Source organism: Topomyia yanbarensis, chromosome 2 (assembly GCF_030247195.1).
Source record: "Topomyia yanbarensis strain Yona2022 chromosome 2, ASM3024719v1, whole genome shotgun sequence".
Classification (NCBI taxonomy): Eukaryota; Metazoa; Arthropoda; class Insecta; order Diptera; family Culicidae; genus Topomyia; species Topomyia yanbarensis.
Window position 1 is genome coordinate 296,335,570 of NC_080671.1, and position 24,476 is coordinate 296,360,045.

Sequence of the window (24,476 nt, forward strand, 5' to 3'; positions counted from 1 at the left end):
GAAAATATGTTCCTCTATGCTGTATTAAAATTTGAAGTATGTATAACATGCACTAATAACAAAAAAATGTGTTTTGAAAAATCTTTCTATATATATATATATATATATATATATATATATATATATATATATATATATATATATATATATATATATATATATATATATATATATATATATATATATATATATATATATATATATATATATATATATATATATATATATATATATATATATAAATATATATATATATATATATATATATATATATATATATATATATATATATATATATATATATATATATATATATATATATATATATATATATATATATCTTTTAGATCCATTGGATAGGTGAGAAAATTTTCCACTGGAAAATGTTCTCAAATGTTTCAGCTAATGAGATTAAGTAAACTTTTCACAGTAATTTATTTAAAATTTAACAATTTTGATCGATTTTTCGTTCACTTCGCGAAAATATTAATAGTTAACATCACTATTTTAATAATTCAAATTGTTAGTCTTGAACAGTTCTATAATTTGTTCTTTGACATGATACACTTATCTTGTCTTGTTTTCATGTGTTTGGGTTATTGAACTTGGATATTTTTATCTCATATTCACTAATACTAGCTCTTATTGAAAAAATATGGCACTTATTGTACCTTTTCTCATTTTTATTCGAAAGCCAGGAAAATTTTGCAGAGAAAAATGTATTAATACCTTACAGTTAAGTGAATTTAGTATTCTTTTAGAAGTTAATTAGTTTAAAGTTAGTGTTATTATTTGCATTTTCGTTATTTTCCTAAAATAGTAAATAATAAACTTCACCATTATTATCATGGAATTAGTGCATCTCAGCAAGTTCTACAATTCTTCCTTTGACTCCATTCAATTATCTCGTTTAGTTTCGAAGCAAAATCATTTTTATCTTCTCGTTTCATATGCAAAACAACAATTTCGAACCCACTGCATTTGTGATGAGGCCATGCTGTGTTAACTATTAAATTGCAGCAAAATGAAAAGCGATAGGGATAAAGTGTTAAATAACAAGTTGTAGAGAATATCAAGGGGCACCAAATGAACAATAGTGGCGATAAATTTAGTTGATTAATAATTAGAATAATAACAAAAATCACCAAAAAACGCAAATTTTGAGTATTTTACTAGTAAAAAGTCATGTAGTACACTTAACTAACAGATACCTGTACATACATCGAAAGCAAATTTTCTCGTCTTTCCAATGAAGCCCTGATAATAGCGATATAAAGCATATTTTTTAGATTAGAGTCTGTTAAGAACTTGCAAGTCAATTAAAGGAAAAGTTTAGAAGTCAAATTACAAGGAAACGAGAAGAGATAGGAATATTATGTAGAAGAACAAATTATGAATCGTTCTCAAACCCAACTTTTGGATAATAGATATTGCTATAATCATAATTCATTATTTTGAGTAAATTAACAAAAACCTCATCAAAAACACTAACTTTTAACTACTTTACAACTAAAAGGTAACTTAAACTAATTATCTGAGAGATATGAGAACATTATTCAATAGAAAATTTTCTCACCTTTCCAATGGCATGAAAAGATTTAAAATACGAGGTATACTTCTTGAGTTAGAGGTGTTTTAAGATAAACCAGTTTTTTACACAAAAAGTTCAATAACTCTGTAACGGTTGAGATTTGATGGTATGTGTAGAACGATTTTTTGCTCCAATTATGACAGTAAATCACCCCTCGAGAGATTCTTACTCATGAACCAAACACCCTGTATATATATATATATATATATATATATATATATATATATATATATATATATATATATATATATATATATATATATATATATATATATATATATATATATATATATATATATATATATATATATATATATATATATATATATATATATATATAGGTCCACTACATGTTTGTTCCTATGACTATTCGCATTGGGTTGCTTGACGAGAGCAGTTGGTGGGGGAAAGACGGCATATTCCTTTGGTTAGGCCATTAGAAGCCGGACGGAAAGGAAAGGCTCATGCACGGCACGAGAACGAGCGAGAAAGCGATAGTAGTGCATATTAGCGCGATTATATAAATATCTGTCGGTCGGTTTTTCTCATCATTCGTATTCGTTCAAGCACTAGCAAGCAGCCAGTCCACCGAAGGAAAGCAGTTGGCGATGACGACGGTCGGAAAAAATGCCCCAGCTACTGGTGACTCATCGCAACCCGATCAGGAACTGTCGCCCTGCAAGAATTTCGCACCAACTAAAGGGCAACAGAGCAATTAATCTGTAGGCTATCGTTCCAGCGTCTGGGTCGTGAGATTGTACAGGACTGCAAAGTCGAGCTACGCTTACAAAGCTCAGTCGTAATGATGCCCCGAGAAGCCATCGATGCCTACTTGGTCGGTTTGTTCGAGGATGCAAAATAGTGCGCCAAGCGCATAACTTTCAGGCCAAATATATTAAACTGGCTCACCGTGTCCGCGGGGAGTGCGTCTGAATTATGCTCCCGCAATAAAACAATAAACGGTTCTTTACAGGACCAATTAATTGTGTTCTAATAAGAGTTAAACTGAAATTTACATTTTATGGTGTATAACAAATAATTTTCCGAAAGCTATATAAGATATACGATGTCTGGAAAGAAAGAGAATTTAAATTATCCTCTCTCGCTCGTTTTCGTACACTGCTTTTCCATTCCTTTCTGCTGCTAATACCATCATAACTAAAACGAATGTGGGTGTTCCCCCACCATCCCATGGCCAGTATCAGCGCTAACAAATAAGACAAAAGAATTTAAATTTGTGAAAATCTTTACCTTCCTTCTTTTCAAATCTGCAACATTCTTTGAAAATATTGTTGGAATGTTGTTATTGAAAAACTGAACATGCAAGTTTGCTAGCACTGGCCACTAGACTAGATTGAAGGCGATGGAAAGACAGAATATTCGTTTTGGTTATGCTAGTATTGGTAGCCGAACGGAAAGGAAAGGCACAGAAATGGCACGAAAACGAGCGAGAGAGCGATAGTAGTGCTTTCTCATGTTTTCATATGTGAATATTGGTCGGTCGGTTTTTCTCATCATTCGTATTCGTTCAACCACTAGCAAGCAACCAGTCCACCGGAGGAAAGCAGTTGGCAATGATGACGGTCCCAATAAGTGTCCCAGCTACTGGTGGCCCATCGCAACCAACTACCGATCAGGAACTGTCGCCATGCCAGTATTTCGCCCCAACTACAGGGCAACGGAGCAACTAATCCGCTGGCTAACAGTCCAGCGTCTGGTTCGTAAGGTTGTGTATTACTTCAAAGTCGAGCTACGCTTACAAAACTCAGCCGTAATGAAGCCAGTGATACCTACTTGGTCGGTTTGTTTGAGGATACAAAAAAGTGCGCCAAGTACGTAACTTTCTCGCAAAAGAAATCAAATTGGCTCACAGTGTCCGCGGGGAGTGGGCGTAAATTACAATAAAAGCAACGGTTCTTTTCAGGACCAATCAATTGTGTTCTAGTGAGAGTTAAACTGAAACTTTCATTTTAAGATGTGTAATTTTCAACAAGCAACATAATACGTTGTGTGGAAAGAAGTAGCTTGCACACGGAACAAAAAATTAAATTATCCTCTTGCTCGTTTCGTGCACTGCTTTTCCATTCCTTTCTACTGCTATTATCAGTATTACCAAAACGAATGTGCGTGTTCCCTCACCATCCCTCTAGTGATCAGTGTTGCTTCAATTGCATGTGTTTAAGAGAAACGTTGAAGTCGCATGCTTCTATTCGAGCTTTTTGGCAGCCTCCGTGAACTAACTGCATTAACTGATTTCTTTATGCAGCTCCGTGCTAGTACCAAACAAAATGGCCCTACCAGCGTCTGATTCGTGAGATTGTGCAGGATTTCAAAGTCGAGCTAAACTTATAAAGTTCAGCCGTAATGGTACTCGAAGAAGCCAGTCTTGTCGTTTTGTTCGAGGCTACAAAACAGTTCGCCAGGCACGTAACTATCATGCCAAATATATCCAACGATCCAGCGCATCACCATCAACACCAACACCGATACCAAAGGTTCTTTTCAGAACCACCATTATTACCATAGAGAATTATTTGAAAATTTCCCATTCAAACGCCATTCTGTTGAATATTATAAGATTTAAATTAACGTCTCGAATTGAAATCACGACGCTCCGGTTATGTCACAGACATTACCCACCCATCTTTTTTTATTGTGACCACGACTAACGGTTTAATATAGACACCCCATTTCAATATTTCGGAAGAAACAGAAGGTCGAGTTTGGAAAGTTTGTAACTTTCATTGTACTTAACCAAATTACACAATGTTCGCACTAATGATTCAGAAATATGACCAGGAATCTTCTATTAGATTTGTAAGTATTTATAATTTACATGAATAAAGAAAAATTGATTTTCATGAATCAATTATTATCTGTTCTGCCATTGGCCAGTACTATGCGACTTCCTCATGCTAACAAATCAAACAACATTTCATCGTTAGCCATCTCCCTCACCAAGGCCAACATCGCCAACAAAAACGGTCCTTTTCAGGACCACCATCATTTTTGTAAAGAATAATTTGAATTATTCCTCGCCCAAATCACCTTTTGTCCGAAAATTCCAATGAGTATCAACATATTTGAAGAACGTGTTCCTTATGTATTCTACATATCTCCGGTTATGTCACAGACATTACCCACTCATCTTTTTTTTTTCAAAATTGATTTATTGTTAAGGATTATGCTCGTTCCTTATGTGTAAATTCAAAAACTGCGTAACACGCATAAAGTACGCTTGTTTTGGAGAGTCAATATGTCCTACAATGAAAAACAGCAAGCAGAGGAAAAACACTGAGGGCGGCATCTCTCCCGAAATTACCCTATCTTATTCGGGAGAGATGCCGCACTCTCTATGTCTCGTATATAGCCACTTTTGTACTGTAATATGATATTGCGAGTTTATCTTTCGAAGAATTACAATACTGGATATGTAAAATAATCCTTATTATCAACTCACAAAAATTTTTGTTAATGATTATGTGCGTCCAGTTGCATCGCGAAGTATCGAAAATTTTCAAAACCGCATTAATATTTCGTTTTTTTTTAAATTGTTTGATTTTTTTGTAAATCATGTATTAGTTGAATAGTTGGGACCTTTAAGAAGGCATTCTGATCATGAACACGGTCATCTATTATTTCAAAGCAAAATCCGTCGTGCGGCATCTCTCCCCTACAATAGGGGTATTTGACTTGGAAAATTTTTATCAGGTTTTCATATGTATTGATAGTGGGCAGAGCTTGGAAAACGAATCAGCTGAAAAAGAACGAACACTCTTCATTCGTTCTTCGCTTCACGAACATACCACCCATCGAACCATTCACCACTGAACTGCGGAGTTGACGGCTTTGGTTCACGACCACGTAGGCTGGTGAACCATTGCTGTTCTATAGTGTAGGTATATGAGCGTAGCGTAATAGCACCCGTTGCTAATTCTCTCTCCCATTCGAAGAGATATCAACTGCTGTGCATTATTCGCTGTATATAGGCACCCAGATTCTCTTTGCTTGCTGGGTGCGAATGTAGGTACGAAAAATGATGCCGCCCAGCTGCCCCGGAGAACAGCGCTCATGACGAGAATGTGTTTGTTGTCTTTTATTATTTTTATTCGAGGTAGGTACATGTTCTGTGCTCTTTTCATATGCCTTTTTTTAATTTTTTCTTCAACCTATTCAATCTGTCGAATTGTGAAAATACAAATACACTCAGGCAAAAAACAGCGAATTTCATAGGAATATCGTATACTTTTTAGCCACAAGTAGCACGTATGAAAATCATAAGATTATCTTATGAAACGGCATTTATTTTGTCAAATCGGTTTGCTATGATTTCATGTTCCATAAGGCATCTTTGATTTATCATAAAGCAATACTGTACATTTCTCGTATGTTTATGAGAATCATAAGATCCTCGTATGAAATTCAAACGACTAGCATATGCAATACCTTATAAAATAATAAGATAATCATAAAAGCCGTATGTTTTTCATGTTAATCTTATGAAAACACAGTTTTGTTACTTTTCTATGCATCATATACTCAGGCTAAAAATGCAGCGAATTTCATAGGAATGTCGTATAATTTTTAGCCACAAGTAGCACGTATTTAAATCATAAGATTATCTCAAAGGACGGCATTTATTTTGTTAAATCAGTTTGCGATGATTTCATGTTCCATAAGGTATCTTTGAATTATCATAAGACAACATAATACATTTCTCTTATGTTTATGAGAATCATAAGATGCTCGTATGAAATTCGTACGACTGGCATATGCAATAACTTATAAAATGTTAAGGTATTCAAAAAAGTCGTATGTTTTCCATATTAATCTTATGAAAACATAGTTTTGTTAGTTTTCTATTCATCATAAGATAAATCTTATGAATTTCGCTATGCGTTTTGTCTTAGTGTAAGATAAATCTTATGAATTTCGTTATACGTTTTGCCTGGGTGTAGGGGTAGGGGAACATGGGGAGACTTGACCAAGCACGAAATTCAACAATTATCAATAACGTGTTCCATTTGGTACTTAATTTTATTATATTTTTATATTTGTTTCGATCCCATCAGCTAATTTTAAAAGTTTGGAGCTAAAAATCTTTTCCTCATAGAAAATATTCCGTAATTCATGAATTTGCGTTAAGGGGTTACATATGTTGGTCAAAAAATCGATTTTTTTTATTCTTCTATCGTAAAGTTTAAGTTCAGTGAACGCAAAGTTATAGCGTTTTTTATCTTGCCACTTGCGGAGGCGTGGCTTATATTTGAAACTTTAAACGCGATTATCACGATCTTTGCGGTGACTACGAGAACCGAAAAAGTTTTCAACTGATTTCAAATTTTTTTGGTTTTTCGTAATTTAACTGCCGTGTCCTTGAACGATTCCATTTTTTCGTCAAAATTTTCATATTAATGTTATGGATTTGTTAATAATTTTTTTCAGGTGAGAATTGAATGTTTTGCCTTTCTCATATAGAAAGGTTATGCAATCGCTCTAAAAATCACAAACCTAATCCCAGCCTGGAGGGCCGAATGTCATGCCATTCGACTCAGTTTGCCGAGATCTGAAAATGTGTGTGTATGTATGTATATGTGTATGTGGGAAAAAATGTCGCCTCTGTTTCTCAGAGATGGCTGGACCAATTTTTACAAACTTAGTCTCAAATGAAAGGTACAACTTTCCCTACGGCTACTATTGAATTTTTTGTTGATTGGACTTCTGGTTCCGGAGTTACGGGTTGAAGAGTGCGACCACACAGCAAATTCCCATATAAACTGAAATGAAAAATTCTCAAAGGGGAGGAGTAAGGGAAAATTTCAAAATCGAAATTGTATTTTGGATGCCAAATGACTTTGAAATGTATAAAACGTTGAGATTTGATGTAATCTCGAAAAAAAATTTTTTTTGACGAAGATTGACTTTTTTGACTTTGGCACATTTTTGCCTTTCTCATATAGAAAGGTTATGCAATCGCTCTAAAAATCGTCAACCTATTTTTTTGGTTTGTATAGGCTTAGGAGAAGTATGCAGTAAGAGGATGCAACTTTAAAATTATAACTAGTTTAAAATTTCTTAACGGATCTTCCTCCTTGATTCGCCGCTGGTTTCAAACGATGTTTCGGTGTCGACACATAGTATCTCAAAATCGTGGCTGTCGATGCATTGTATGTACTATGTGCAAATCGTACTGAATATGTAATATATATTTCCACCATTGTATTGAACATAATGAGCCATGGAATCGTAGTTTGGACAAATGAGGTAAGGGTGGGCGAAACACGATTATGGTCTATGCGGTACGAAACGAAACGAATAACTCTTCCGTATTCTCTTAACGATGCGAAATGAAACGAAATTTCAATAGTAGATGTTGTTCGCAACACGAAATTTCATTTTGACGAAAACATTTGCGAACTATTGCGAAATTTTTCAAAAACCTTTTAATATAAGGAAAGTATATAGGGGACACTTTAATACTTTTGCATAGTAGAATGCGTCCAACTATGCAAAATGTTTGTAACTCATGGTAAGCGATCGGAGACTAAAAACATTTTTCAAAAATGTGTGACTGCATATTTGTATAAATAGTCAGGAAAAGCATTATACATTATTAGAGCAATTATCTCTTTTTTAGTGAGCCCAAGGCTTACTCGGCCAAAGAAGCAATCTAGCAAAGGATAATTATAACACATTTAGTTTGGGTTCTAGCGAATTCTGAACTGTTACATCTAAGCCTTTTTTGGCTTCGATTATAGAGATTTTAACCTTAGTCAACCACCTCTTTTACAGGTTAGAGAAAGTGAATTGTGTTCAAGACGAACTGTTTCATCGGAATTTTTTTTGCGAAATATTGACTGCCCAAACCTTTTCCAAAAAATCACGTGAACGTTTAAAAAACGGGTATTGTTTTTGTGTTAAGCGACGCAAACTCGATTGTGAAAACTTCTTTCTCCAAAATTTGTAAACTAGTGTTATTAAATTTGTAAATTAGTCAACCTGGTGCACATATCTCAATTACCTTAGAATAGGCCGTTATCGCTCAATATGGACGACTTTTCTCTGTGATTTAATTGTATAAAATATGTAAGCTGTACTTTGAATCAATTTATCATTAGTACACCATGCGCCATGACATATCAGGTAAATCGCTCCGATCAGCTATCGAAATCTGTCCAGTCATCGCAAGTCGGCTTTAAGAATTGAGAATTACTCCCGATGCATCGGTGTACCTTTCAATAGATAAATCGTTATCATTTTTGTGTAAAATCGATTTAACCAAGAAACAGTTATACAACTCTAAAATTAATTGAATTTTCATAAATTTCGAAAAGTTTCGCAAACTTTGCGAAACAGGCAAATTTCGGCGAAATTTGCGAATTTAAACGAAATTTTTCTCAACGTTTCGTTTCGCAAAGTTTGCGAAAAATTTCGTTTCGTTTCGTTCCGAAATTTTGCGAAAAAATAAATTTTCGCCCACCCTTAACTAGGTGGATTAAAACAGGTTTTTTTTGAAAAATCGTTCCCGTTTCCAAAAAGAAGAGAATTTTTTTCAATCAATCGTTCAAGGACACCACAGATAGATACACTAATGATTTTTTATGGCTCATTTTGTAACACGTGAACCTGCAATGTAATCAGTACAGTTAATTCAAAAAAAGAAATGCATTAAAAAAAATCAAAGCTCAAATACAATCGTTTTATATTTTTAACTAGTACTAAGAACTTCAACAATATGGGAAGAAATGATAACCGCATATTTTATGCCATTGTTTTTTGTTCTGATATTTCAAAATTCTCTTGGTCAAGTCTCCCCACGCCTTAGTCAAGGCTCCCGAGGTGGGGAGACTTGACCAGAACAAAACGATCACAAAAAAACTTTTGTAACTTTTGAAAAAGTAAATTATCAATTCTGAAAAAAATCATTAATACGCATAATACTTTTCCACATTACACGGTGTCTTTGTCGAACAACTTTATTCAAAAAAATTCGGCATCTGTAAAACTTCGGGATATGAAAGAATGGACGTATCCCTTTCATTTGAAAGTAAAATTAAAATATTCTGTCGGGGGGTCTAGAACAACTTTTTATTTTTTTTTAATTAAATTAATTCGCATTTTTGCTACTAATTGGTACTATAGACATTCAAAAAATACTAAAAATGAAAATCTGATGAACAATCCCATTGTCTACAACTTCGTAGAAAGCTATAAATCGATGTAAAATCACCTGAAAAAGTGATTAAAATTTTATCAGTTTTTAGGTGTACGCGGGGCCTATGGATTAAGAAATCGATTTACAAGGACTTACAAAAAATGTTGGGTTTAAATGAACAGTAAATTAAGATAAATTTCGATATTGACAAAGTCGCATTCTCAGCAGAAAAAATATGTTTTCAGATTCTTCCGGTTCTTGGGCGACATTGACACTTATGAACAAGGAGGTGTGGAAAGGTATTGACCAAATTTATTCGATAATCTAAGGTATAAGATGTTGATTAATGTAGTAACGGATTTTATCATGCCTTTTTCATTTCTTTTCTCGCTCTAGGAGATAGATAATGTAAACTAAAATGACCCTTCTTCTTGATCCTATCCTGCCTGGTAAAATACAATTGACTTAAATTCAAAGCTTTATATTTGATGAACTAAAGTAGACAGTTCGAGTCATTGTAATAAACGACGGATTTTATTGCAACTTTGGGTTGAGAAAAGTGTTTGTCCTTATCAACATTAAAAGAAAGATGATTGAAAGAGAAAAAAGCTCTTTGGGTTTTGGATCCATGTTTGTTATCTTTTGGGGTAGATTCATTTCATCAGAATTTATAGATGCAGAGTTTTGCTTGTCCTCAAATTTTATTTCCAAATCAAACACACTCCACATAATCTTAGAAAAAAGAACAAAACCAAGTTTCATCATTTCCTTTAAGAAGAAATTTCGGAGTCGTTACTCGTTGAACACGGATCACAACAGAAAACGAACAAGAAAATATCAGGCTGGACCATACATTCAGTAAATTCTCAAAGTAATACAAGTCTGTTTATTGAAGATTTTCCTAATAATATGGGATAAGAGCAAAAACCACATATCAAGAAGACAGAGTTTCCAGTTCAGTTCAGAATCTGGAGACATTAACAGCAACACGTCGTTCGGGTAAAGGTGATACTTTTTATATCTACTTTTATAATGAGATCGCTATCTTCGTACAATAGACAAAACCTTTATTTCTCATTTACTATTGCGATTTCTGTTCAATGTACAGCGGTTCCCAAAAGTTAAGGTTCAAGTTACCTTTTTTAGGCATGTGTTAGAATTGAACGCTTGGTAGTGTGCGTAGGAAAATTTGTGTTCAGCTTTGCCACCGGATTATCCATTTAAACCTTTTTAAAACTCTAAAAGAAGAATATCAGTCGATTTATTAGATCATCACGATTCAATTCATGCAAAATACCTGCTGAAAAAACCATCGGCTTAGCTAAATGGTGCTTTTGGAAAAGTGGCTGTGGTTTTTTCATTGCGCAGTTGTGTTGCGTACCCCAGCTCGGTGTGGTAGTGTGATAAAAAATCACAGCCACTTTTTCAAAAGCACCATCCAGCTATGCCGATGGTTTTTCCAGCAGGTATTTTGCATGAATTGAATCGTGATGATCTAATAAATCGACTGATATTCTTCTTTTAGAGTTTTGAAAAGGTTTAGATGGATAATCTGGTGGCAAAGCTGAACACAATTTTTCTTACGCATACTACCAAGCCTTGAGGTAACTTGAGCCTTAACAAACTTGAACATAAAACTCATTGAATTATTTTTCTATCCTCCATGAAACTGTAAATCAGAATTCTCAATCGAAATCAAATCAAATGACTGAAAATCTAATCGAGTTTGATCAAATATAAAGTTAAAATTTTAGGCCAAATATATCCCACAAGATGCTAACGAGCACGGCTTACATATACTAGGCTAGCTCGTTAGAGTGTAAACATTTGACGAGAGCCCGTCATAGAAATCGTCGGCGAAAACAATTACATGAAATTCATATATTGTTTGCTGCTAACGAATGATCGGCACCTGGTAAATCAAAAAGAAGCTATGAGAATGTCCAAAACCTTTGCTATGATCAGAAAATTACGGTGGGATATGTTTTCTATGGCATGCATCCAAATTCCCGATTTACGCTAATAATCACATAGATGCACTGATATTCCACTGTGTCTAGTGTAATTATCGCGTAATTTACGTCAAAAATCCATTGCACACTATTTTTTCCGCCGTAAGAGCTCAAATATTGTCAATTAACAATCCGTTTGTTTTTCTCAACGATTTCTCTGACGTCACCGAAAATTGTCAATTCGCTGAATAGCAAGCCTCCTTTCTGTGAGCCGTGGCTAACGAGCAAAAAGGTTGATTCAAGGCTACATCAAGCATACCCCAGAATGAGTGAAGAAATAAAAAAGAAGAAACAAATATATCTGTGACAGAAGAAAACTATTTCATTTTACTGTATTATCCAGCATCTTTCAAAAGAGTACTAATTTCGTTCAAATTTTATCTACTCTTCTCTATATCTCCTTGCTCCTAAAATATCATTGGTGCGCATCAGGCATTGCATTTATCGCTCATATGAGTATATGCGCCCGGATAGTTTGCTACTGCGACAATAAAAACTCACATTTTCACACAAAAAGTTATTGGCACTCACAAAACTTCTCCGGATAGATACAACGTGTTATTTCTCCGGATAAATAAAACTGCCGGACAATGAGTGAATGAGTTTATCATGGTATCCTTTTTGTGCTCGCTACTTTGCTGTCGTTATTTCAAAACACGAAAAAACAAGTATATCATACTTCTTTGCCGCTTTTCTTTGTAATTAAATGTAGTAACAATCCGTTTGTTTTTCTCAACGATTTCTCTGACGTCACCGAAAACTGTCAATTCGCTGAATAGTAAGCCTCCTTTCTGTGAGCCGTGGCTAACGAGCAAAAAGATTGATTCAAGACTACATCAAGCATACTCCAGAATGAGCGAAGAAATAAAAAAGAAGAAACAAATACATCTGTGACAGAAAAAAACTATTTCATTTTACTGTATTATCCAGCATCTCTCAAAAGAGTACTAATTTCGTTCAAATTTTATCTACTCTTCTCTATATCTCCTTGCTCCTAAAATATCATTGGTGCGCATCAGGCATTGCATTTATCGCTCATATGAGTAAATGCGCCCGGATAGTCTGCTACTGCGACAATAAAAACTCACATTTTCACACAAAAAGTTATTGGCACTCACAAAACTTCTCCGGATAAATACAACGTGTTATTTCTCCGGATAAATAAAACTGCCGGACAATGAGTGAATGAGTTTATCATGGTATCCTTTTTGTGTTCGCTGCTTTGCTGTCGTTATTTCAAAACACGAAAAAACAAGTATATCATACTTCTTTGCCGCTTTTCTTTGTAATTAAATGTATTTTTAAAAGTTTTAATTGATTTCCACGAAATTAAAATTTTATCACCTTCTCCGGTGAGAAGGAAAAAGTCAAATAAATTTTATCCGGAAAATCATTCTCACGCTATTTGTGGAGGCGGAGAATTTTGCGACTCATCTTATCCCGGAAAAGTTGGACATCGGATAAGCTTCATCTCGCGTGAGTGAGAGAGAATTACAATGCCTGGTGCGCATAAAACGGTGGAATGTGCAATGTGCAACAAAAAAATAAAAAGTTGTTCTAGAGCCCCCGATAAAATATTTTAATTTTACTTTGAAATGAAAGGGAAAAGCCCATTCTATCACATGCTGAAGTTTTAGCGATGCCGATTTTTTTCGAATAAAATTGTTCTACCAAACACACCGTGATTACATTTCAACGAATTTTGGAAGACACGTTTTTAGATATTTACGTAGGTTTAACTGGTCAAGTCTCCCTATGTTCTCCTATTCATATTTAAAATTTGGGGGAACATTGAATAGTGATTGATTTGAATCGAATATGTTTGATATCATTAAAATTTGAGGGAGATTAATGTTTGGTGATGGTTTATGATATTAGAGGTTCATGCTTCCTGTTTATGCAATTATCAAACCAAAAACAATTTGTCTTATGGAATACAATATATTTTAAAATATTCATAAGCCAATCGTTGTTCAAGTTCAACTCAGGGGGGCTTTTTTGTATTGCACAGAACTAGAAAAAATCGTAAAAATTTTCGTGTTCTGCTCCTGACATATACGAGCATCAAAAATGTTTTAGATTTAATATTAATTTCACATGACTATGAATTTCGTAAATCATGTTTGATTTTAATGTCGATGAATACAATTTGTGTGTCAAGTTTTTATTGACCAGTTGACAAATTTTGAATGATAGGATAGTAATGTTGACGGAATATGAAAAAAATATTGTGATTTTTTCCATTTAACAAAATTTGAAAACATTTTTGGTTGCCTGGTTGCAAAAAAAATCTCGGGTAACTTAGAATAAAGGCATTTAAGTCAACTGTCAAGATTAATTTGGAGGATATTCCGAATAAAACTTTATTCGCCAAGCTCGGAATAATTGCAGCGAACTAATCTGTCCAGATCACTAAAGCATTAAAGCGGGATGCTAATTTCTTCCCAAAGATTGAAAGGCATGTGTAATTTTACTATTCCTGCCCAACTTTAGACGAAGTTCGAAGTAATTTTCTGATTATCAAATATTCCACAAAATGCCGTACATTTTAAACACTCTGTTAGTAGGTATTATTCAATTTAATCAGGAATCATAAATCATGCTCATCAAATTTGTGGTTAATATTATATTTTTTAACAACTAACCTGTCTGTACAACATTTAGGAAAAGAATGTAGTACATCATAGTTTGAAACATATATTGTCCTTGTTAAATGCGAATAACTTATAACCAAGGTTATGACCACTTCGTTTTGGTTCACGATTATAATATTCCAAATATTTGTAAGCTAGAGATACAATGTTAGAAAAAACTGAACCTATATGTGATGGACTGAATCATCTGAGGAACCAACATCCAAAAAATTAATAAAATGCATATCGATGTTTGAATATCCACGATTTCCCTAAATTTATAAAGCATCGTGACAGCAGTCCTTCCCATGCATCCTTTTAGGGTTCGAAGTACCGACCCTTTTTGGCGAGAACCGGTACTACGGTACTGAAGCCCTCAGTACTAGAGCACTCTAGTTAGAGTGTGGCCAAGAGACCATGACGTATCCAAACGAACATGAAATTTGACGTATTTCTATTGTGTATACGTCAAATTCCATGTTCGTTTGGATACGTCATGGCGTCTTGGTCACACTCTAACTAGAGTGCTCTACTCAGTACCGGTAAAGTACCGGTACTCGAACATTTATTTTAAATTCGAAAAAATCTTTAAACTGAAATTGAATGCTTAAACTGATGATCTTATTATCAGATGATTCATTTGTGCTGATCAAAAAATATGTTTATTGTTTTTTAATTGCTTCGGAATGGCGAGACTCATTTCACAGAAGATATTTTTTCGTATAGGGCACCTTTTACATTTCTTATAAAAGAAATGTATAGAATTCGCTCAAACTTTCAAGATTTTTTCCGAGGCCCGGAGGGCCGAGTCTTATATACCAATCGACTCAGCTCGACGATTTGAGACAATGTCTGTGTGTGTATGTAACGGACAAATTCTCATTCGTGTTTCTCAGCAATGGCTGAACCGATCTTATCCAAACCAATTTTAAATGAAAGAACTAAAAAAACAGTATGAACGCTATTAATTTGTTTTTGATTCTGATGTTTAGTTTCCAAGATATGAATGTTTGAATGCGTAAAAATGGCGTTTTTTGCAGTGTTTTTAAATTATCTGCCGAAATTGGCAATATAGATTAACAATTTATATGTTTTTAGATAGCTTTAACGAATATCTTTCGAACAAGCTATAGATTGTTGAAATCGGACTATTATCAAAAGAGATATTTAACATTAAATGCGGACGAAAGATTTTTATCATTTCCCATTGCCAGAAATATGACCAAAAACATGTAATCTATTATTAACGCCAAAACGGCTTATTTTAGGTCAATAGTATCTTCGGAGAATTTAATGAAGGTAATATGCCCTTTCTTTTCGTATTATGCTTTTGCTGATTAATCCCCCTATGAGTGAGATATTTTCACAAATTTTTTTGGAAGTGATTATATCGAAATGATGTCTTCAGCAAATTTGTAGCTCTTACTTTTGCGAATAACTTTACTAAAGACTTTAAATATCTATTTTGAATACTTTAAAAGTTATGGCTTGTTGTTTGTTGATTACTCTTTGTCGCCTACTTATTGTTCAATATAGTAATAATCCATTGAAATAAGCTAAACATTATTTCGATAAAACGAATTTTGTATTTCATTTTACTATCTACAACCGCTAGAAATAATCACCGAACACTTCCAAGTTGTCTGGAAGGAACTTGATAACTTAACAGTACAAAAATGTTCATTTGTGCGAACCTTCTGACTGCAATTTTTCTAACTTATAACCATCGGATCGATCTTGTAACCCGTCAGGGTAACAATTTAGCACTGGGTGGAAATATACCGTTTTTACGATTATCAGGAGTTTTTTCGGCTAATCAGTCATAAATTAGACAGCGAAAACAACAATATTGCTTTTACTTCCAACGTTTCAATGGATTTATTCCACCTTTATCAAGGATTCTAAAAATGTATAGCTCTTGGTAGTTACTGAAGTACATAAATAATTTTACTTACAAAAACTTTGTGTTTTCTTGTAAAGTGTAATGTTGTGGTAAAACATGAACTGTCCTAATGTATACGCGTCATCTGATAGCTATTTTGGTCAAGAATTGAAAAAAAAAATTATATTCTGTGTTTAATTTGCTAAGATATATCTACTCACTGCTATTGTTCGCATATTCATGCACCTACTGTATTTTTCGAAATTTTTCTGCGTTTGAAACGATTCTGTTTCGCGGGTAAAGAAACGAGGGAAAAAGCGCTATATTCGATCTGGTAACTGTACTGAACTTGACGGTTGTTGAGTGTTTGCTATAATCGTGCGTATGGTAGTATCGGTAGTGTAAGTGTTGTCAGTTTTATAGTTTCTATTATGTAGTGTTTGTAGAATTCCTGCATATATACAACTAAGTCCGTCGGTATCTGTGCGTTTGTTTACAGTTTTTTGCTGGTTGATGATATGACACATTTCCAATATAGGAAGAGCTGTCGTTCGGTTATGTTGATCGAGTATCTTCACCTTGTTTACATCGAAGTTATGATGATGTGTAATGCTGTGTTCGAGGAGAGCTGTTTTTTGTTTTAGTTCGACTATCTGGATGTCTTCACTGGTGTGTCCTGCTTCCCTGAGTAAGTTAAGCTTTTTTATGTTTGAGCGGTGTGCAGCTATCCTTGTTTTAAGCATGTTAGAAGTCATGCCCACATATGATGATGGGCAGTTTTGGCATGGTATGCTGTATATCACATTGCTCAAATTATCCTGCGGTATGCTATCTTTGACCTTGCTGAAAAGATTTGCTACTGTTTTGATGTTGCGAAAAGCTAGTGAGACATCCGGGTAGTCTCTTTTTAGGGTTTTTGCTATTTTATGCGTCAATGACGGTATGTTTGGAAGTGACCGGTAAGTATGTTTCAGGTTTTCATCAGGATTGGAAAGTTGTGTGGTAGGTATTGCGCGTGTTTTGTTATTGTTAATCAATCTGTTTCGCAGCGACTTTGGGTAGTCGTTTTGTTTTAAATATTTGTCCATGATTTGGATTTGCTCCGGTCTGTTGAGATTGGTAGATAGTTTTTCCACTCTGCTGATAAAGTTTTTTGCCACGTTGATTTTTTGCTGGTATGAATGGTATGAGTGGAAGTTAAGAAAACGTCCACTTGCTATGGGTTTGGAATACCACTCAGTACGTATCTCTTGGTTTTCCGTGCGTACTAGTACCATGTCGAGATATGGTAATCTGCGATTTTCTTCCAATTCATAGGTGAACTGTATATGTTTGTCATAGTTATTGAGGATATCGTGCACTTGTTTGAGTTTGTTGAGAGGTATAGCCATTATGAAATCGTCTACATATTTTTTGAGAATTGGTGGTTTGAAACTTAGTTTTGTAATGGTTGTGTCTAATAGTCCTTCTAGAACGAGGTCGGCTAGAACGGGTGATAGAGGGTTTCCCATAGCTGTTCCAAAGATTTGTCGGTAGTATTTGTCGTCGAATTTGAAGTAACTGGAATCTATGCAAAATTCGACAATTTCCAATAGGAGGTCAAGGTTGATATTCGTGTGTTGTTTGATATTGTTCCAGTTGTATATGATATTGTGTGTTATCAATGATTTAGGTATACATGTAAATAGTGATACAACGTCGAAAGACACTAAAATATAATCCGGTGGAAGAGTTATTGTATTTATGTATTCGCAGAATGTGAATGAGTCCTTTATGTTGTATGTTGTTGATATGGAGCTTTTGAGAATTTGTCCAATGAACTTTGAGAGGCAGTACGACGGGGCGGTCATATTGGGAACGACCGGTCGGAGAGGTAATCCTGGCTTGTGTGCTTTGGGTTGGCCATAAATTCTTGGACAAGATGCTTTGTACGTTGTTAGTTGACTTGCAGTTTTGGGGTCAACGAGTTTTAGTTGTTTGAGCCTTTGAACTAAACTGTTGTTCTGTTTTTGGAATTTTAGGGTTGGATCACGGTCTATCTTGAGATATGTGTGAGTATCGTTGAGTAGTGAGAACATTCTGGTTTGGTAGTCCGCAGTGGTCATTAGTACTGTTTTGTTACCTTTGTCTGATTGTAGAACTGCTATGTCAGGATTCTCTTTCAAAAATTTGCGTGTTATTTTGGTAGCTGAATTGCAAAAACGCTCCAGTGGATTGTTGCTCGTGGACTGTTGCAGACGGTTAATGTGGTTTTGCATGTTATTGACGATCGTACATCGGTTGTTATTCTGGATACGTTCGTTGGGATTTGTCTGGAGGACTGTTTCAATATCGGCAATAAGGTGGAACAGTGGTATTTCTTGGACGTGTTGATACGGTAATGCAAATTTTGGGCCCAGGCTGAGGATGATAGCTGTTTCGTTGGGTATTTGTTTGTGTGTACCGTTGAGAATGGCCTTATCTTGAAATTTGGGTATGGGAGTGTCAGCAGTTATCTTTTGGAGCATGGCGTCGAATTTCTTCTTAGTGGTGGTGGATCGGGCTTCCAGATTTGACTGGTGGAACCTGTCTTGTGATTGGAAGAATGAATTGCGGATATTTTCCGGAACGGCAGCTGTTATTTGGTGTTTCGTGGATTGAATTTCATGTTGTATGGAACGGAGTGTGAAGTATGTTTGTTTGATTTCAATGTTTAGTAACGTTTTCTTGAATTTGTTAACACATCTGTTAAGCTCATTCAGATAGGGACTGTTTGACTCCAGTAACTGAAAGATACATCGGAACGTATTGCTAATATGCGACGGGAAAATGCCTCGTTTTCGACAACGTATAAGAAAACTTTTTCGACTCTGTGCACTTCCCAGTTTGCACGTCGCATTAGCTAGGGTTTTAAATAGCGTTTGTACCTCAGTTCCATAAGTGTTCCCAATGCTATCGTAGAAATTGACGCTTCGTCTTGGTGCCGTATGTATCATTATGAATGTCTTCTTGACTGTCGAGCTTCTATTATCAGGAGTTTTTTCGGCTAATCAGTCATAAATTAGACAGCGAAAACAACAATATTGCTTTTACTTCCAACGTTTCAATGGATTTATTCCACCTTTATCAAGGATTCTAAAAATGTATAGCTCTTGGTAGTTACTGAAGTACATAAATAATTTTACTTACAAAAACTTTGTGTTTTCTTGTAAAGTGTAATGTTGTGGTAAAACATGAACTGTCCTAATGTATACGCGTCATCTGATAGCTATTTTGGTCAAGAATTGAAAAAAAAAATTTATATTCTGTGTTTAATTTGCTAAGATATATCTACTCACTGCTATTGTTCGCATATTCATGCACCTACTGTATTTTTTGAAATTTTTCTGCATTTGAAACGATTCTGTTTCGCGGGTAAAGAAACGAGGGAAAAAGCGCTATATTCGATCTGGTAACTGTACTGAACTTGACGGTGGTTGAGTGTTTGCTATAATCGTGCGTATGGTAGTATCGGTAGTGTAAGTGTTGTCAGTTTTATAGTTTCTATTATGTAGTGTTTGTAGAATTCCTGCATATATACAACTAAGTCCGTCGGTATCTGTGCGTTTGTTTACAGTTTTTTGCTGGTTGATGATATGACACATTTCCAATATAGGAAGAGCTGTCGTTCGGTTATGTTGATCGAGTATCTTCACCTTGTTTACATCGAAGTTATGATGATGTGTAATGCTGTGTTCGAGGAGAGCTGTTTTTTGTTTTAGTCTATCTGGATGTCTTCACTGGTGTGTCCTGCTTCCCTGAGTAAGTTAAGCTTTTTTATGTTTGAGCGGTGTGCAGCTATCCTTGTTTTAAGCATGTTAGAAGTCATGCCCACATATGATGATGGGCAGTTTTGGCATGGTATGCTGTATATCACATTGCTCAAATTATCCTGCGGTATGCTATCTTTGACCTTGCTGAAAAGATTTGCTACTGTTTTGATGTTGCGAAAAGCTAGTGAGACATCCGGGTAGTCTCTTTTTAGGGTTTTTGCTATTTTATGCGTCAATGACGGTATGTTTGGAAGTGACCGGTAAGTATGTTTCAGGTTTTCATCAGGATTGGAAAGTTGTGTGGTAGGTATTGCGCGTGTTTTGTTATTGTTAATCAATCTGTTTCGCAGCGACTTTGGGTAGTCGTTTTGTTTTAAATATTTGTCCATGATTTGGATTTGCTCCGGTCTGTTGAGATTGGTAGATAGTTTTTCCACTCTGCTGATAAAGTTTTTTGCCACGTTGATTTTTTGCTGGTATGAATGGTATGAGTGGAAGTTAAGAAAACGTCCACTTGCTATGGGTTTGGAATACCACTCAGTACGTATCTCTTGGTTTTCCGTGCGTACTAGTACCATGTCGAGATATGGTAATCTGCGATTTTCTTCCAATTCATAGGTGAACTGTATATGTTTGTCATAGTTATTGAGGATATCGTGCACTTGTTTGAGTTTGTTGAGAGGTATAGCCATTATGAAATCGTCTACATATTTTTTGAGAATTGGTGGTTTGAAACTTAGTTTTGTAATGGTTGTGTCTAATAGTCCTTCTAGAACGAGGTCGGCTAGAACGGGTGATAGAGGGTTTCCCATAGCTGTTCCAAAGATTTGTCGGTAGTATTTGTCGTCGAATTTGAAGTAACTGGAATCTATGCAAAATTCGACAATTTCCAATAGGAGGTCAAGGTTGATATTCGTGTGTTGTTTGATATTGTTCCAGTTGTATATGATATTGTGTGTTATCAATGATTTAGGTATACATGTAAATAGTGATACAACGTCGAAAGACACTAAAATATAATCCTGTGGAAGAGTTATTGTATTTATGTATTCGCAGAATGTGAATGAGTCCTTTATGTTGTATGTTGTTGATATGGAGCTTTTGAGAATTTGTCCAATGAACTTTGAGAGGCAGTACGACGGGGCGGTCATATTGGGAACGACCGGTCGGAGAGGTAATCCTGGCTTGTGTGCTTTGGGTTGGCCATAAATTCTTGGACAAGATGCTTTGTACGTTGTTAGTTGACTTGCAGTTTTGGGGTCAACGAGTTTTAGTTGTTTGAGCCTTTGAACTAAACTGTTGTTCTGTTTTTGGAATTTTAGGGTTGGATCACGGTCTATCTTGAGATATGTGTGAGTATCGTTGAGTAGTGAGAACATTCTGGTTTGGTAGTCCGCAGTGGTCATTAGTACTGTTTTGTTACCTTTGTCTGATTGTAGAACTGCTATGTCAGGATTCTCTTTCAAAAATTTGCGTGTTATTTTGGTATCTGAATTGCAAAAACGCTCCAGTGGATTGTTGCTCGTGGACTGTTGTAGACGGTTAATGTGGTTTTGCATGTTATTGACGATCGTACATCGGTTGTTATTCTGGATACGTTCGTTGGGATTTGTCTGGAGGACTGCTTCAATATCGGCAATAAGGTGGAACAGTGGTATTTCTTGGACGTGTTGATACGGTAATGCAAATTTTGGGCCCAGGCTGAGGATGATAGCTGTTTCGTTGGGTATTTGTTTGTGTGTACCGTTGAGAATGGCCTTATCTTGAAATTTGGGTATGGGAGTGTCAGCAGTTATCTTTTGGAGCATGGCGTCGAATTTCTTCTTAGTGGTGGTGGATCGGGCTTCCAGATTTGACTGGTGGAACCTGTCTTGTGATTGGAAGAATGAATTGCGGATATTTTCCGGAACGGCAGCTGTTATTTGGTGTTTCGTGGATTGAATTTCATGTTGTATGGAACGGAGTGTGAAGTATGTTTGTTTGATTTCAATGTTTAGTAACGTTTTCTTGAATTTGTTAACACATCTGTTAAGCTCATTCAGATAGGGACTGTTTGACTCCAGTAACTGAAAGATACATCGGAACGTATTGCTAATATGCGACGGGAAAATGCCTCGTTTTCGACAACGTATAAGAAAACTTTTTCGACTCTGTGCACTTCCCAGTTTGCACGTCGCATTAGCTAGGGTTTTAAATAGCGTTTGTACCTCAGTTCCATAAGTGTTCCCAATGCTATCGTAGAAATTGACGCTTCGTCTTGGTGCCGTATGTATCATTATGAATGTCTTCTTGACTGTCGAGCTTCTATTATCAGGAGTTTTTTCGGCTAATCAGTCATAAATTAGACAGCGAAAACAACAATATTGCTTTTACTTCCAACGTTTCAATGGATTTATTCCACCTTTATCAAGGATTCTAAAAATGTATAGCTCTTGGTAGTTACTGAAGTACATAAATAATTTTACTTACAAAAACTTTGTGTTTTCTTGTAAAGTGTAATGTTGTGGTAAAACATGAACTGTCCTAATGTATACGCGTCATCTGATAGCTATTTTGGTCAAGAATTGAAAAAAAAATTATATTCTGTGTTTAATTTGCTAAGATATATCTACTCACTGCTATTGTTCGCATATTCATGCACCTACTGTATTTTTTGAAATTTTTCTGCGTTTGAAACGATTCTGTTTCGCGGGTAAAGAAACGAGGGAAAAAGCGCTATATTCGATCTGGTAACTGTACTGAACTTGACGGTTGTTGAGTGTTTGCTATAATCGTGCGTATGGTAGTATCGGTAGTGTAAGTGTTGTCAGTTTTATAGTTTCTATTATGTAGTGTTTGTAGAATTCCTGCATATATACAACTAAGTCCGTCGGTATCTGTGCGTTTGTTTACAGTTTTTTGCTGGTTGATGATATGACACATTTCCAATATAGGAAGAGCTGTCGTTCGGTTATGTTGATCGAGTATCTTCACCTTGTTTACATCGAAGTTATGATGATGTGTAATGCTGTGTTCGAGGAGAGCTGTTTTTTGTTTTAGTTCGACTATCTGGATGTCTTCACTGGTGTGTCCTGCTTCCCTGAGTAAGTTAAGCTTTTTTATGTTTGAGCGGTGTGCAGCTATCCTTGTTTTAAGCATGTTAGAAGTCATGCCCACATATGATGATGGGCAGTTTTGGCATGGTATGCTGTATATCACTTTTTTTACGTATACACTCCGTAGAGTGTATTGTTTACGTAAAATTATGCTCACCACTGTTCCATATGATCGTTCGCTTTTTACGTTAAATTTTGTTTATATTTTTGTTTGTGAACGATTTTGTTAGATCAGATAGGTGTAGTAAATTTTGTTAAATATTTGTATATTAATAACATAGGGTTTAGTCAGGTAACCGCTCTCCTCTCGCTGCGAAAAGTGTGCGGACTATGCTGTACCATAGCGATGACAGCTATGCGGGATGTGCGTTTTTTTGGTGTTGGTGATAGTCGAGTGCAGAAGGCAGCCATCGAGTTTTTGACCAGCAGAAAGTGACGAACCACGGTAGTGATCAGACGTTCATAAGATTGTTTTTTCTTCGGGACAGTTTCCCGCCACCGTAACGAAAAGTTCAGTGCGCGCGTGTGACGGCAAATTAAATCCGTCAAAAGTGCCGGCCCGTGGTTCGGGCACAAGTGCATATAGTGGTGCTGGATCGCCGTCGGGGGAAGCTAATCCCCAAGGAGCTTTCGCTTCCCCGGCTAACCGTTAAGGATCCGACGCACCCACCCCTCTCGCTGCAGAGGATAAGTCGAACGAGCCTTGCTCTCCTCTGCAGCTAACAGTCAAGGAGAGGGAAGCAGGTAGGACGACGACTCCGCCTGGGAAGAACACTGCGGTGTCTTCCGGGATTCTTTGCGGGGAGCAAGGGAATCCGGTGATTCATCACCAACGTCGCTAGGGAGGTTCCAACAAAAGAGCCAAGCTCACCTCCCTAGCTAATTGTTAAGGACCGCTGCCGGAGCAGCCACCGTAAATAGGGAGAACTCGGCCGTTGCTGTCCCGGCCGGTCGGAGGAAACCGCCCGCCTATCCGCCCGCAGCAGCAGTGTACAGTGAAGGGAGAGTAGGTGAAAATAAAACACGGTAAAATTTAATTTATTTGGTTTTCCTTTTTGTTTGTTGTGTTACGAAAATCCGAAATTCTGTAGAGGCACCTAGGCCGCCCTGAAGCGAAGGGTACGCCGGGCAAATAAGAACCTGAGTAGCGGGCAAACCCCTACTTACATTTGGCGCACAGCGCAAAACACACTGAAAAAAATATTTTCCTATTTTGGAAAATATTTTTTTCTTCCGGAGTGTGGGGTGCTTCTACTAAATAGAGGATTTTCGTAGAACAGTGGTGAGGTTTCTTCCGCAATATTGTTCCGCGGTCGT

General features: G+C 35.9%; 2 protein-coding genes across 7 annotated transcripts in view; one reads left to right on the forward strand and one right to left on the reverse strand.

Annotated features, from left to right (window-relative positions):
• LOC131683312 (alpha-tocopherol transfer protein) overlaps nucleotides 1-24,476 on the forward strand; it is a 265,987-nt gene that overhangs the window by 184,659 nt on the left and 56,852 nt on the right. The window contains exon 1 of one of the 6 annotated variants that reach the window (XM_058965176.1): nucleotides 22,829-23,147. The exons of the other annotated variants lie outside the window; for them this stretch is intronic. Within the exon in view, the coding sequence (XP_058821159.1) occupies nucleotides 23,069-23,147 (79 nt within the window). The 5' untranslated portion in view covers nucleotides 22,829-23,068. Of the gene's footprint in view, nucleotides 1-22,828; nucleotides 23,148-24,476 lie in introns of those variants that run through there. 6 annotated transcript variants of the gene reach the window in all.
• On the reverse strand, nucleotides 16,250-18,981 carry LOC131683307 (uncharacterized). The gene is made up of 2 exons (XM_058965157.1): nucleotides 16,495-18,981; nucleotides 16,250-16,425 (listed from the first exon to the last, which is right to left on the reverse strand). Exon 1 carries the CDS (start codon nucleotides 18,778-18,780, stop codon nucleotides 16,594-16,596), a length of 2,187 nt encoding a protein of 728 aa, XP_058821140.1. The 5' UTR covers nucleotides 18,781-18,981; the 3' UTR covers nucleotides 16,250-16,425; nucleotides 16,495-16,593.